At 44.9% G+C, this 17,061-nt stretch overlaps 1 protein-coding gene across 1 annotated transcript in view; it reads left to right on the forward strand.

Moving 5' to 3' along the window:
• Window positions 1-17,061, forward strand: part of B4GALT1 (beta-1,4-galactosyltransferase 1) — a 357,167-nt gene that overhangs the window by 192,559 nt on the left and 147,547 nt on the right. Inside the window, exon 2 of the mRNA XM_085641085.1 lies at window positions 1,017-1,252. Within this exon, the coding sequence (XP_085497211.1) occupies window positions 1,017-1,252 (236 nt within the window). The remainder of the gene's footprint in view (window positions 1-1,016; window positions 1,253-17,061) is intronic.

Here is a 17,061-nt window from a genome sequence, read left to right on the forward strand (position 1 = left end):
CACTCCACTCTTCCCTGCACCACTTCACTCTACTCTGGAACAATCTGCTCTGCACCACTGCAGTCTACGTCAATGCAAACGACACCACTTTACTCGACACTAATGCACTCTAATACACAGTACTCCATGCTAATCTACTCTGCAGCACTGTACTTTATGCCGCGCCACTCGAGGCCACTCTACTCCACTCCACTCTACGACACTCCACTTTATGATACTCCACTCTGACGCTGTACTTCATTAAACTCTACTTCAATCTACTCCACTCTAGGACACTCCAGTCTACAACACTCTACTCCACTCTATGCCACTCTATGCCATTCCACTCTCCTACACTACTCTACTCTATGCCACTCTACGAGAATCAACTCTGCTCTGCGCCACTCTACCCTACAATACTCTACGCTCCACTATACCCTCTACATCACTCTACTCTGTTCCACACCACTCCATGACACTCTATGCCACTCCACTCTACGACACTCTACTTCACTCTACCCCACTCAACTCTACTCCACTCTACGCCCTTCCACTCTATGCCATTCTACTCCCTTCACGATACTCCACACCACTCTACACAACTCCACTCTACGCCACTCCATGCCACTCCACGTCACTCAACTCTATGCCACTCCACAGCTCTCTATGCCACTCCATAACACTCCATTCTACTCCACTTTATGACACTCAACTTCACGCCACTCTCCTGTACCCACCTAAGTTTTGGCCATGCTGTACAGCAGTCATGTTAGCTTACAACATGGCTACATCTTATTGGCAAAACCAATAGCTCTTGCATAGGCGGGACCTACTGGCTTTGGCAATACTTGTTTTTTCTCCTTACCAATTTGAAGACTCCACTAGATGCGTGACACTTTTGGTGTATTTGTGATTGTGCAATTCCTCTCCGCTTCTGTACAGCTTGCTTTGGAAATGTGCTCATTTTAGTGCGAGTGAAGAAGGATGTATTTTGAGCAGTGAACCCCATTATTAAAGCGTGTTTTGTTTATTTTCAGTCGGCCCGCTCCTGATTGAGTTTTCTAAACCAGTGAATATGGAAGAAGATAGGAAGTCGAACCCAGAAGTCCGGGAAGGCGGACGCTTTACTCCAAAGAACTGCAGAGCTGTTCAGAAAGTAGCCCTCATTATTCCCTTCAGAAATCGTGAGGAGCACTTGAAATACTGGCTGCATTATTTGCACCCCATCCTGCAGCGACAACAACTCGATTATGGGGTGTATGTCATCAATCAGGTAAGATGCCACTATGTGCTACCTAGAATTGTAATTTGAATATAACTACAGTATACCTTCAACTCTCCGAAATATTGGTAAAATATGTAAACCCAGAGGGTAAAAGTTCGGCTCGATAATTAAAAGGGTTAGCTCGCAATGAAGTGAGAAATAATTGATACAGACATATTGTAAAGCATGGGCATCTCCTTTTTTGTACAAAGACATCAAAGAAGGCTTGTGATGATGGGACCACCGAGACTATAAGGTACCACTCAAACAACCACAATCTCGGGTCATGGAGACTTGATGTCTTTCCTGGTAAACTCTTCTCTGATACAGTCAGATTACTGCACTCAAACCTGTTGCTGAATGGACCCTAGGTATGCCGATTTCCCCTACATCCTATGAGCAACATTGGTCCTAAGCAACACTGTTCATTAGACTACGATCCCAAACTCCCAGTGTGTGGCTTGGCCCCACTATGCCGGTTTGGAATGAGGACTGGGTCACTCCTGTGTGCTCTTGGTCATAATTGAAGCGGAGTGTTTATTTTAGTGTCTTAATGTCTTAAGGGCTGACTATGGCGGACTCGAAAGACCACAAGGAGAAGGAAGGGAAAGACGGAAAGGGCAGCCTTAAAAGAGCAAAACACGAACCCCCTCTCCCAGAATACCATAAACGAAAAACACGACAACTGAACTTCTTATAGGCAATCATGGGCAAACTCAACGAAGTCCATGACATGGCTCACAGCACCAAAAACAAATACTGATCTCTTACAAGTGGAGGTCTGTGGGATTCACATAGATCTTAAGGACCTTAATCTTCGGATAGCCAATGCAGAATCTAGAATTGGGATGACAAAAGACTGTATATCTGCTCAACATAAGAGCCTAGCCAGATCATCTATAATGATGATCACGCTTATATGGAAAATTACCTATTTGGAGGACCGCAACAGGCATAGCAATCTTTGTATTATTGGTCTCTTTGAAGATGTAGATTCGGATGCCCCCTCTGTGGTTATTTTTCTGGAAAAGTGGCTTCTGACATTCCTGGCCCTTCCCTTTGACTGAGACTTTGTATTAGAACGCGCCTACCGGATACCCACTCACAAAACAAACCAAGGCTGCTACAGCACCTCGAGTTCTAATCTTTAATCCCCTTTCACACCAACATACTGTGTTGATTAGGGCACGCATGGGGAAAGTCAAGTCACTCCGATGAAAGGGCACCGGAATAGCCATCTCTCAGGACTTTGCAAGGGATGCAGTCACCAGTAGGAAGGGCTTATTGGCTCTGAGGAAAACCCTTGAAGACTGAGCAATCCAGTACTCCTTTGTGGGCCCATCCAAGTTCAGGATTGTCTTCAAAGACAGAGCACGCATTTTTTGGAATGTGCGGAACTGATAACCTTTCTTGACAATAGTTTTGCGTCAAAGATGGAGGCAAGCAATGACAAGCCCGCCTGATCTGGTTGATGTGGGTGTGTCTTCTGTGACCTTCATCAGCCTTTTCTACTTATCTATTCTCAAGACGGCGGGAAATTTGACCCTTCTTCTGTATATCTTTCCCCGCTGCTCTGGTTTGGAGTCCCTGTGATAGTGGATGATGAATTTCCTGGAACCTGACAACTGATATATTTTTGCCTACCATTTAACATACCTGTTCTTACTGCAGGTTTGGATATTCCGGTCAAATCAGTCCTCCAATGGACTTTATAAGTAGTTTGTGGTTATTTCTTTCTTGCCTCATTGTCCGCATCAGTCCACTTACTGCAATTCCAGGCCTCTGGCCTGTGGTTCCACCATGATTCTGAGGATGACATACTGTGCTCTAATGTTTTAACCTCCTTTCAGTTTCTCATTGTCATGATCATGTATGTGTTAGAAGTGGGATTTCCGGTTGGCTAGGGCAAGCGCCTAAGCCAGGCAGAAACCCCCACTCTAGTCAGGGCAAGGGAGTTACACGCTGAAGATAACCCCTGCTCACCCCCCTTGGTAGCTTGGCACGAGCAGTCAAGCTTATCCCAGAGGCAATGTGTAAAGCATTTGCCCAACACATACACATCAGCGACACACTAGGTACACCACAAAAGAAACTCCACCCAAGGTTATGTAAAAATAGCGCTTGTATTATCTATAAAACACATTAGAACATAATCACAAATGTACACTTGGCCATCTGGCACTTGGGTATCACTTTACAGGGGATTATATACATGACAGGGCCAATCGGGCCACTGTCAGAACCATGAGAACAGGTAAGTAATAAAACAACCAGTAACCACTGGTATAGGCCCTTAGCATAAGCCAAATTACGCATTCACATTAGGCATAAACACATTGTGCATTCACCTTAGGCATAAACACATAGCATGACTTAGGGTAGCATATTTTGTGAAACATAATCATTACATCAGGCCCACCTTGGGTTCTAAGCCTCATCAGCAGCAGAAACCTAAGATAGTGCTCCTGTGCTCGTTTTCTATATATCATAGGGCTCCTCACATGGAGACTGGGTACTGCAGCCTCTGCGTGCCCACAACTGGGATTCTCGTACACCCAGGGAAGTTGCCCCCAAGTCAGCACATTCCCAAGCGGGGGGCCCGTCTTGGGATCGACCCGCAATGCCACCTTAGAATGAATATTGCCCCCGAGATTGGAAAGCGCGCAGCTGCCCGCGACCCTGCGGCGCAGCTGCACATATGGTAACAAATGACGGCATAACTTCAGTGCTCACTCCACACCCAAGCGAGGTTTGCTAATGGTCCCTGGGGCCGGAAAAAGGACAGCGCAGCTGGGATAAGAGGCACCCCGTCCTTCAAGGCACTCACCCAGTCTCCTCGGAGAGCGTTTCATGGGCCCCGTGAAGTTCGCTGCTCACCCCACCCCTCCGGCAGCTTACTCTGCGGTCGAACCTCCCTCGCTGGGGAAATGGGGCTGGCCTTTCCCTACGGAGCAAAGCTTCCGTCATCCTGACTCTGCTCGTGGCAGTGGGCCCTGCCCAAAACCAGGTGTAGACCTGGCTTGACGTCCGGCGGCCTCTTCTTTCTCCGGCCGGGCCCGCCCACGGTCAGGCTCCTGCCGCCTGACTTAGAAGGAATTCCCCGGCTGGGATTTCTAGTTGCTTGGACACGGCCTTGCGGCCTGTGGCCACGTAACTGAGCCCCGGCTGGCGGACTTTCTACAAAAAAAAAGCAGACAATTCGGCCGGAGGGGAGAGAGCGCTTTGCTCCTTTCAGCTTCCCCCTCCCGTTGTTTTAAGCCCCGGAGGAGAGGACTGTGCTGCCCATGCTGCAGGGCAAAAAGCACTCCTCGCCCGACTCCCTCACAGAGTAAACATCTTCCTTGGGCTACGGAATTGAAAGCACTCTCGAAGCGCGCTGTAAAACGATCCTCAAATGCACAAGCCTTAACAATTCCGGACGCTGGGCACAGGCAGCTCAGCGTGCAGGGCCTCCCAGCATAAGACAGCAGCTGGGCCCCAAGGCGGTACCTCCTGGCAGGGTCCGTCCTGCAGATCCAAGTAAGCACCAACAGCACCTTACATGGGGTCACAGCCCCAATATTTATACCAGCCGGGTCTTTGTTCTGCCCGGGCACAGGGCTTGCGGAGCCAGCATTGTACAAGGCAGGCACAGACTTATTCAGGGTCAGGGGCTACTCCTCCCACTATTCCAAATGCAGATCTGCCTATTCAGCCTAGCGCTGACTCACCCAGCCCCTCTGGAGCCACGGCACCTCCCCAGCCCCTGATACTCCAGAGCCAAACATGCAATACACATCAGGCAGGCACAAAGACACATAGCACACAGAAATGCCAAATTCTCAAAGTGGCATCAATAAAATAGTGACAATAAATTTGCGCACCCCATTACGCAGCATTTAATACCACTATTCCAAACATACCAAACTTGATCACGCTGCTCCTCTCATTTTTGTTTTTAAACAGACTTTATTGGTATTTTTAGTTCTTTCTAGACATTCACAATACAACTATTATTCTCATGTCACTGGTAATAGCATTCTAGTCAAAGGTTACTTAGCTAGGTTACATCTGTTCTATCTGCTTGTTGTATACCTTGTTATTTTGCAAGCATATCTTAGGACTTCAGTCTTATGAGTGTATTGGTCCTCGTATGCTGATTCAGTGTCTCTCCCCCCAACTTACCCAACAATCCCCCCTCCCACCCCGTGCTGCTGTCAACTAGGAAACCTATCGTCTCTCGCTGTGTGTATGGTCTGGGTGACGCTGCTCCTCTCATATCAGGAATTACCACTGAAACACTTATCAGGGAATCTCCAATGCATTCCTATGAGAGGGCAGCCTCACAGCAGTGAGAAACCAAAATGGCTGTTTGTCACTCCAGGACATGCCACACAGTTAAGGCACATGTCCTACCTTTTAACTACAATGCACCCTGCCATAGGGCTAGCTAAGGCCTACCGTAGGGGTGACTGATATGTAGTAAAAGGAGAGTCACAGACGTGGCACCCACTTTATGTGCCACATCACTGCGGCAGTAAACTGCGTGCGCAGGCCCTGCAATGGCAGAGGCCTGAGACAGGTTTGAAAGGCTACTTTGGTGGGTGGCGCAATCAGCGCTGCAAGCCCACCAGTAGCATTTAATTTACTGGCCCTGGGTATCTGGGATACCGCTTTACAAGGGACTGACAGGTAAATTAAATTAGCCAAACAGGTGTAGACCAATCTTACCACGTTTTATCATAGAGAGCACATCCACTTTACACTGGACAGCAGTGATAAAGTGCCCAGAGTCCTAAAACCACCAACACCAGGTCAGAAAAAATACCAGGAAGAAGGCAAAAAGTTCAGGGATGACCCTGCAAAAAGGGCCAAGTCCAACCATATGCATAATTGCTTTTTCTACCCTTAAGCCTATTACTATTCTTTATTGTGCATCTATTAGGTTGAGCTGACAGGGGGCTCATGTCCTGGCTTCACTGTTGGTTTAGACCTAATCTTGGGGCCGTCTCTCTTGCCTTGTGGCAGTCTCAAACTACCAGGACATTCTGTAGCCCAGAGTGCAGGCCCTGCTTTTTCTGTCACAATGGTCCTCTTGGATATATCTTAGACTGTGGTCTGGTTTGCTTAGTTTACTCGTATATCTATGCACTATTACTAATGTGTTTTCTTTTTTTTTTTTGCTGTTTCACCCCAATTTTCTACAATGCTCGTTAGAGGACTGGCTTCATCTGTGTGACTGTTTTGTAGTTGCTATAGGCTTAGGGTATGGATTCTTGTGGTTCGACTTTAGACATAGTGCTGTCTATATGTTATCTCAGCCGTCTTCTTTAAACTATTTGTTGCATGAGTAATGATTCTAGTATGAGGGGATTCATGCAGCTGGTTACTTTCAGATGTTGTTCCCCTTTCTATTGGATCACTATGTTGTCGTTTAACTAGACAGTTAACCTATTTTACTCTGTAAGTGTTGGTTGGAGGGGGGGCTCTTTCTCTCCTTTAGATGCTTCACCCACCTTTTAGGTAGTCTTCATGTTGTTTGGCTTTAACCATGTCTTTTCTTCTTTATCTTTACAATCTTTCTCTTCTTCTGGGCCAATGTACCCTCTACTGTGCATCCCCCCTACTAGTTGCTACTTAACCCGCGATCACTACTTGCACCAAATAGTTCATCACGACCCTATCCACCTGACCTATGTCTACTCTAAAAGTTGTTTCTCTAAACACAAATGGGCTTAACGATCCTGTGAAGTGCAGGAAGATCTCGGATTATTGCCGCTCACTGAAGGGGGACATAGTATTTCTAAGGCAAACAAAGATTGGCTACTAAGAAGCTCTTTATATGCACAATAGTTGGGTACATGACCTTTCCTTCTTCCAAGCAATGTCTAAGAAAAATTGAGTAGTTACCGTAATATCCAGAAATTCTAGCCTTTCAAGCATTACCACTGACCAGGATGACAGTGACTGATGGCTGATTACCCGACTTCAAGCAGGAAACTCTGAAGGGGTTACAATAAACATATACACTCTAAACACTGGCGACCCTGCCTTCGAGTCAAAATTAGCCATCAAAACAACACTGCTTCCCGCGAGGGCCTGTATCATATTGGGAGGGGACTTTAATTTTCAAATGGATACTATTTTAGCTAGGAATTCAGCATTTAAATGCAGAGTCCATAAAGCAAAGCGCTCACTCTGCACAGCGCATGCACTAGCAGATGTATGGAGGCTGCATTATCCTACAGGTAATGACTTAACCTTTCTCCGGAATTGATTACAATTAGTTTGATAATTCACTGTTACAAGACACCTGCTCTTCGGCAATCAAACCCATCACCATCTCTGATCATGCAGCTATCTCTCTTTCTCTTAGGATTCTGCCCCTCAGACTAAAACCCGCTTGTGGCAAATGATTACCGAAATTCAAGAGAATGAAGCACATGCACGGGAATTAAGCCAAGAGTTAGCATTGGTCTTAGAACTCAACTCTTCCTCGGTCTCTTCTCCAGTTACTACTCTTTGGAATACCCTGAAATGCTTTTTTCACGGCTAGGTAATAAGCTGTAAGTCATGCGGCCAATCTCATTTAGGATTCTGCCCCCTCAGGCTAAAACCCAATCATGGCAAATGATTACCCAATTTATAGAGAACGTAGCGCATGTACGGAAATTAGGCAAAGAGTTAGCATTGTTCTCAGAAGACAACTCTTCCTCTGTTTCTTCTCCAGTAACGCTTTGGGATACCCTTAAGATGCTTTTTTCACGGGCAAGTAATAAGCTGTATGTCTAAGAAAAATAAAGAAATTAGCATCTCCCTAGACAAGTTGAGGCTGGATATCAAAAACAATGAAATTCTATTCAGAAGTTCGAAAGACCCTTCTGTCCTGACACGTCTAAAGACAATTAAATACATTATAAAATTATGAGTAAACGCGCACGTTTGTGGGTCAAGGCACAGAAAGGTGAATAATTACTCTTTTTAATTAAAGCGGGGAAAACACTTGTTGCCTACTAATCATTCAAGAGGAACTCCACATTGATTTCTAATATTAAAGACCCCTCAGGTTCCACCAAAACGAGTGATATTCTCACCATCTTCCAGATAGTTTAAACCAAGCTATTTTATCCCTCTATATAAACTCCCAAGGATATCTGCTTACAGTTTCTTCAGTCCCTATTAATTCGTATTTTCTTTAACAGAGATAATATGAATAGAGCAGAGAGTGATCCGGGAAGTGATTAAGCTCATTCCGTCTGGGAAGGCACCAGGACAGGATGCCTCCCCCATTATTTTTTAACAAACCTTTGATCCTGCAAAGATGGTCCCATTAGAGAATGTGCTTAACAACTTTGCATCCACGAGGGAAGATTCAGGTACTGCTGCAGAAGCCACCACTGTATTAATCCCTAAAGAGAGAAAGGATCCTTCCGATCCCCAAAAAGTGTTGACCGATTTCTTTAATAAACATGTAAACACAAATTTATGGCAAAATATTAGCATCCCGACTCGCTCTTTTAATGACAAAGCTAATTCAACCCTCTCAGACGGGTTTTGTCAATGGCAGGCTAGCAAGTGATAACATTCAATTGTTCTGCCATGTTATTGATAAACATCCCTTATGCAAGCTCCCGCTGCTGCTGCCATAGCTCTGTGTACAGTGAAGGCCTTCAGTAAGGTTTCCTGGCCTTTTCTAGAGGCTGTACTAACGAGGTGCAATCTCGGGGTTGAAACATATATCGAAATGGTCATGCCAAGCCTATTACAGGAATCAAAGTCAATGGGGAGCCATCCTCCTAGGTTCCACTCTGGCAGGGCATTCATCAAGGTCGCCCACTGTCACCTCTGCTCTTTTTATTGGCTGTTGACCCTCTGATTTTGATGTGAATATGTCTGCAGACATTTAAGGGATGGGGATTGGGGATATGCTCTTTAGAACTGCTGCTTATGCGGATGACATTTTAATCTTCTCTGAAAAACCGGATGTGGCTATTCCTACCATATTGGATATAATCAATAAGTTCTCCTTTTTTCAGGGTGCTCTTTAAATAGCAAAAACACTGAAGCAATGCCTCTTAATGTCCACTGTACCTCCACCTGTCTGGGTACCTCCCTGTTTCGGAGACAACCTAAAATCATTAAATATTTGGGCACCTGGTTCTGTAGTAATGTGGCCGAATCAGTATCCAGAACGAAAGCAAAACAATAAAATTAAAGACCTCCGATTAGCCTCTTCCCCCAAATTTATATAATGGCGGTGAAGGTTGGACACTGAGGATGGTGATGACACCTTAATCAATTTTCTGTCTAGTATGTCCTTAATTTGTCTATCTATCTCTTTCTTCTACACAGTAGACAACATTTGCTCTAGGTTTCTTGGAAGTAACAAAAGAGCCAGAACAAGTTTAAAATATGATGTCCCGCCTTGACTTCAGATTGAAAGATATATTAGCTACCCAATTCCATTATCAACGACTTTGACTATGCCCCACCACAATTTTGCCCATTCCCATGCCATTAGAAACGACACAATTAAATCCCTTCTAGTTTTAGACAAGCTTCTGGCCCCCAACATTAATAAATCCCTTTCCACTTCTTTATGGAAAAATACAAAGCTCTTGATGTCTACCCCCTCGGCTTTGGACATGGTATAGGCCAAAAGGGGTATTGCTCTTGTCTCAGAGTTATACATGGACAAGGAGCCCCTCTCTTCTATGGCTTTACAAGGGAAGTATTCATTACTTAACTTGGATTTTTATTATTTCCTGAAGCTCAAGGCAAGAATTTCTAAACTGGGCCCGTTTCACTTCACGCCTTTTTTTGCTACTCCAATCAGGTGGGCATGTAAGCCTCCAAGGTCTCTAAAATAATTCATGAAGGCTTCGCCATACCAACATTTAGCCAGGAAACCAAATGGGCTAGTTACTTTATTGGCAAGGGTATAACTCCATGGGTAATACTCCTGGGTTAAGATAGGCTCCTCCCTGCTTCAAGGCAAACGTGTTCCTTTGCTGCTACAAACGAACTTCTATCTACTCCACTCGCTATACTGGACCACTAGTAAATCTTTTAAACTGAAACTGAAGGATAAGGATATCTGCAAGTCCTGATGAACAATGCGTGGTGATGTGGGACATATGTTCTTTTCATACTCCTATCTTACTTCATACTAAAAAGATATAGCAACCCAATTATGTAAAGTATTCAACACTATTGTCTTTTTGGACTTTCTGGAAATCGCTCTTCGTCCACATGCGAATGGGAAATCCCTCACGCTCACCGATCTCATGCTCTTTGAAATGTTGACCACCATTGCCTTTAAAGTCATTTTTATCAATTGGAAAGTCTTCAAAAATGTCTCTTAACATGCTTGGTGAGGCACATATAGAGCACACACTCACTGCCCAACCACATCACACTTGCAAACCAGTCCCATCTATGCATGTCTGGGGAACCTTTGGCACTTTTATAAATAATCTAGAGTAACAGCCCATTGATCTTGCCCTGTGCCCGACTCCAGTTACGCTGGTCAGGCGATGTCATACTTGTGGCGGTAGCGCACTACATCGTGTCTCTCTTTATCCTTTCTCAGGTCTCCTCTCGTTTCCCTTTCTCTCTCTCTCTTCTATTCCATCTTATTCTTTCTTTTTGTTTCACACTGTATGGGTGTGCATGTACTCTTGCAATTTTGTATTTATGCTCCTGAACACTGGTAAACAAACTGTACTGTTGTGATCTGACTGGAGAATCTTTGTCTTTTTGTACTGCACTAAGAATCAATAAAATGTTTGGAACAAAAAATAAGAAATGTATAAAGTGAGAATAAAGGAACCAAAGTCAGTGCATGTTTTTGTAAGCCTCCCACTATAGTGAGCATTGCTTACCTTGGTGTAAAGAGGTCAGCCCCTAGGTAGCTATTTTACATTAGTTTTTTTTTCTGACTGGACAAAGTGGGATCTAGGAACACCCTTCATGTTAGTCATCATTTCATTGGTTTCAAGGGGTGTTCTTTTCCCCCATGAGAAATTCCCAGTATTTAGCTTTAATGGGATTTCTTTTTCAGAGATAAACGTGGACCTTTTCCCTTCTCTGAATAATATAGGTTCAACGCAAATAATGCAGCCTGTGTGATGGCAAAATGTTGGGTGTAGACAGGCACTCTACATGCCTGTGCTACCTTCCTCCTAACCATTACTTCCACACTGTCAGAAAGTGTTTAGAAATGAAGCCCGGGCAGAGGCAGTTAAAGCTGTTTTAACGCTTCATTTAGGACCACATGAATGTTTGCTTTTTGACACTCTAGAGGCCCCCTTCATGCAGAAGAGATATATCCCCAAAATTGAAGCTTCAATTGTAAACAAATAAATAAAACGAATTTCGTTGCGCACGCTGAAACGCCAAATGCGTTTAAGCGTGCGCAATGAAATTCGCTTTATTTATTTATTTGTTTACATTACTCTGGTCGGCCGTTAGCTGGAGTTTACTACCACCCGTCCTGCCCCTCCCTCACCCCACCCACTCCCCGGGCCGCTACTGGATGCTCTAGCAGGACAGGAGTCCCATTTTTTTATTGAACGGACAATCTAATTTACTCTTCCCAGTTATGATTCTGCTCGTCATATGATGGAACTAATGACGGCCTTTATAGATATACTGAGGGAGGTCAAAGATAGCCTTTTTCGGAAGACTTAATCTCACAATAATACGTCAGTGGGTTGGTTCGACAAGACTTGTTCGAAAGCCCTAAAAACCAGCATGAAGCACTTACTCTTGGAGTGAGATTTTGATCTCACTCCAAGAGATCAAAATCTGATAATTACCCTACTTACAGAATATAGTATGGTTTGAATAGATAGGATTAGAGGGCTGTTGGAGGAAGCATAGGAGAACCTGTCTAGGGCAGCATAGACAAATAACCCAAGGGATTTTTAGAGAGTAATAGAAGAACCATTTTTGAAAGAGGTGTCTGATCCCACTTTAGATACTCATGTGGGGGAGGAAAGCTGGGTGGCCCATTTTGAGCAAATCTTTGGAGAAGGCGTTGAGTTCCTGGAACCCTGTAATACTGTTTCGCAGAATCCTCTTAAAGGGACCCTGGAAATTCGATATTTAAAAGCGGAGCTGGGCTCTTGGCACAATGTACCCCTTTAAAAGCTCCAGGCCTGGACGGGGTCCCGATAGATTTTTTTCTCACCTACTAAGACATCTGGATTCCTTTTTTAACAGATATTTTTATTATTATAAGTAAAGTGGGACCCCCAGCTTCTTGGAATACATCTGTAATAGTTCCAATTTTTAAAAAGGGGAATAGGTCTTATCCAAAAATGTATAGACCTATCTCCCTTTTAGAAAGTACTGCAAAATTGTTGGGGCGACTTCTGTTGAACAGATTGGAGTCGTGGGTCACAGAGAAGAACATTTACTACTAGTGCAATATGGTTTCCAAAAAGGCAAGGGAACAATCGATCAATGTCTTTACTTACTTCTAATTTTAGCAAAATACACAGCGGTTCCATCCGAAAAATATATATGGCCTTTATGGATCTGTTGCCACTTTTGATTGTGTTTCCCAACCCAAACTGTGGGCCATCATGGAGGAAATGGGCATTGACTCACCAATAATTGTTTTGATTTGTCAAATGTGTGCCAAGGCTACTGCTTTTGTTCGGTATGATAGGCATGGGGAATGCACTAGGCTATTTAAAACGGGGGGTAAGGCAGGGATGTGACCTTGCTTCTTTTCTGTTTTCACTTTATACCAATAGTATACAGGAAACTGTGATTGGAGTAACAAAAAATCTACCAACCTTAAATGCAGTACCTCTTCCAATTCTGCTTTACGCAGATGATGCTGTATTGATCGCAAGAACTGGGATGGGCTTACAGAAACTGACAGTGGCCTATTCAAAATTATTGTCCTGTCTGGATCTTGGAGTGAATGAAGGTAAACCTTTTGTGCGTTTCTCTGTTTGCTGCAGCTCTTCAGTTTATTACATCCGAGGGGGGAGTCGTTCCCAAAAGCAGGTATCTGTTACATCTGGGTACTCTGGTGCTGTGGTCCACACTGCTCTGCCAGCAACAATCTAGCTTTCCCCGTGCTGGGGGCCTGCACACATGGCTGCAGTGCACCCCAAGTGCAGTCCTCTTGATGTTCCTGACGTGGGAGGAACGCACAGGCTGAGGATGTGGCGTCGGGGCCAGAGATGCCGACTTCAGAACTGGGGAATCAGGTTCGAGTCTCAGCGTCGGCTCAACATCCTGTGATTCTGGGCAAATCACTGAATTTTCCCGAGCCTACAAATAAACGTGACATATGGAGTGTGACTGGTGCTCGCGCAAAAGTGATCCAATGCCCCCGGCAAACAACGCTCTGCCACTGCACCAGAGTCCTACCCTGCAGTGCCTCATGTCTGCAGTGCCTCGTGCCTGCAGACAGCCCTCTGTGAGCTTCAGTCCTGCCCTGCTGCACCTCATGCCTACAGACAGCCCTTACTGTGCCCTTCAGTCCTGCCCTGCAGCGCCTCGAGCCTGCAGACAGCCCTCACTGTGCGCTTCAGTTCTGCCCTGCAGCACCTCGAGCCTGCAGACGGCCCTCACTGTGCGCGTCAGTCCCTGGCCTGCACCCTTTGCTGTTCCAGCAGTGAGGCCAGCGCACCTGAGCCCTACCCTGCTACGCCTCGTGCCTGCAGACAGCCCTCACTGTGCGCTTCAGTCCTGCCCTGCAGCGCCTCGAGCCTGCAGACAGCCCTCACTGTGCGCTCCAGTCCCTGGCCTGTACCCTTTGCTGTTCCAGCAGCGAGGCCAGCGCCTCGCCCTTGCCTTGCTGCTCTCCAAGCGCTTCATGCGAGAATCGAAAGCCTCCGTTGTGGCAGACACGTCTGTCGTGCCTGCCTGGAGCCATCGAGGCCTCCTCGGGGTGGGCAGGGCCTGCAGCGGAAAGGCGGGCAGAGGGCTCGCCTATCTTTGACACCTGCTTTATCTCCGCACTGCCGGGGTGACCTTGGCGTCGGAGGGCAGCGTGCAGGCTGCGTGAGCCGGGACAAAGAGCCACCGACGGCGTACCCTGCCGATAGCAAGTGGGACAGTGTGAGGGGGTGTGCATGACACTCGCGGCATCCCACGTGCATGTCGCTCTCTTCCTTCCTATAGAAGCTTGTATATTCATTCAGTGCGCCTCTCGCACCCAGCATAGGTACTCCCGGCCTCCGAAGCCCCCCTCCTGCCTATCTCTGGCCATCAATATCTATCCCTGTCCCAATCTACCTCTTTCACCCTACCAGTGTCTGGTACCCTCGCCCTCCCATGGTCTCTCTCCCCCACTCATCCCAGCACATCAGTATCTATCCCTGTCCCAATCTACCCCCCCCCCCCCCCATCCTACCAGCGACTGACACTCGCAACCTCCCACGATCTGTCTCTGGCTTTCTCTTTCATACACTCCACACAGTACCACTCAGTGCCACATAATTATATGCTACATAATTACACTGCACTCAATGCAACATACACTCCAAATAATACCACTCAGTGCCACATAATTACACGCCACACAGTTGCTCTATTGAATACAACATACACTCCCCATAATACCACTCAGTGCCACATAATTACACACCACATAATTACACTCTACTCAATGCAACATAAATACACTCCACATAATACCACTCAGTGCCATATAGTTACATGCCTCATACTTACACTCTACTCAATGCAACATAAATACACTCCACATAATATCACTCAGTGCCTCATAATTATGTTACATAGCTACACTGCACTCAATGCACCATACACTCCAAATACCACTCAGTGCCACATAATTACACTCTACTGAATGCAACATACACTCCATACAATACCACTCAGTGACACATAATTATATGCTACATAATTACATTGCACTTAATGCAAAATGCACTCCACACCATGACACAATTTCACTAAGCATAATTTCATTCAACACCACAGTTCCAGGCCACACAATTCAACTCCACACATTTCCAATACACACCGCATAATTACACACCAAACAACATATTTCAACTCCACAATCCACAACGTACCTCCAATCCACACCATATAGTGTCACCACCTAAGCACCAAACATCATTCACCACCACCATTTTGCATCAGCGCACCACCTAAGCATCACTTCAGTCTGCCCTTGGAATCTGGCATCTGTTGATTCTCCCCTAGTGTCCGTCCGCTGCTCGTGTTCTAATGAATTTACTGTTTTCCAACATCCACTCCCCCGTTATTTATGTCCCGCTCCCCCATAACAAAAGAATTGTAACAAACCAGCATGAGAACAGGCAGGAAGAAGTTGCCAGCAGTGCAAGTACAAAAAAAGTAGACAATTTTTTTTATGTTAAAATCTTTTTTTAATCAGGGTTTTCAGTTGTATATAATGTCGTCTTCGTTTGTATAGAGGTAACAAAATGCTTAACACTTTTTATTATAACTTTTCAACATAATGCACAGCAGCTACAATGCTCTACAACATAGCCAAAAGTTCTGGCTAAACACATAATGTCCCAAAGGCGAGACCTATTGGCTATGCCAATGCTTGTTTACTGATGTACTGTATATGCCTTGGAAACAATGTGAAATAAAGATTATTGATTGATTGACTCTGCTTTATGCTTGATTGTAAGGTTATAAATCTGGGGAGAGCCATATACATTTATGATGGAGGAAAACCATTTACCTTAATAGTTCTCCAGCGAGGAATCCTATCCAGATTCATAACAGACTCCCCCCTTTTGTTAGAAGGTCTTTGATGGCTTACATCTCCTGACAAAATAATTGAGTAAAATTGGTTGCTTGGGGGCTCGTGTATCTGCCACAAAATAAGCTATGATCAAGGTTCAAAGAGGATTTTATTCAATCTAATTGATTTTTTCTGCTTAATCTAACATTACATATTGCAGAGAAAATGAGGACGGTAGATAAATGGTTTTAAAAATGTGGAGGTTTAGTTGTATTCCCGGGGCCCAGCTTGGGGGTAGGTAATGGTTGTAAGATAATGAATCTGGGGAGGATCCCTTACTGATTAAATATTGTTACAGGTAAGTAACTTTTGCTTATTGGTGCAGTGTTATTCTATTTTTCTCTTCTATTACTTTCGGTGGCCTCATTCACAGATTGGAAAGCAGTGAAGTGAGGACTCACCAATGGGTTATATAGCAGACAATACAATCCACAGGTTGTGTCTTAAAGGATGATTTGCTTATGCTGTTTAGATACAGCAATCTAATAAAGAACTCAGCATTTTTGGATTATGTTAACAGGGTAGAATTCAGATTTGCAGTAGAATTTTGGGGGAGGGGGCCTAAGTTATGGTTTATAATGCTTATATTACTATTGCAAGATTTTGGGTATTCTGAGGGAACAACCAATCTTTTCTACAGTGTGCTGCTGCTTTGTGACTGAGATAGGCACCCACTCACAGCCAAACAATACTGTAACAGAGCATAATAAATACATTTCATGAGACTGAATAAACCAATGTTTGGATCCTAATCTAATAACATGAACAAAGGAATTCAAACTAATTTCCAAGTTCCTTTTGTTGAATCTGATGTGGAACACATTGAAAGAAAATAAATGTCTCTCTGCTGTCTTGACAGGTAACTTCTCTTTCAACTATCTCACCTTTGGCTCCATCCTGCCTTTGTTTGTTCCTTTGTTATGGTCCTAGCAACAGCCACTGCTACAAGGAGTGTCACTTCTTTGATCTGTCTTGGTACTCTTCCTCTCCACGTCTATCTCCTCCCATTAATCTCTGAGAAAGCATTATCAGCAAATCTGATTATAGGGCAAAAAGAAGGCTGTTG

This window comes from Triturus cristatus, chromosome 2_2, assembly GCF_964204655.1.
Source record: "Triturus cristatus chromosome 2_2, aTriCri1.1, whole genome shotgun sequence".
Taxonomy (NCBI): domain Eukaryota; kingdom Metazoa; phylum Chordata; class Amphibia; order Caudata; family Salamandridae; genus Triturus; species Triturus cristatus.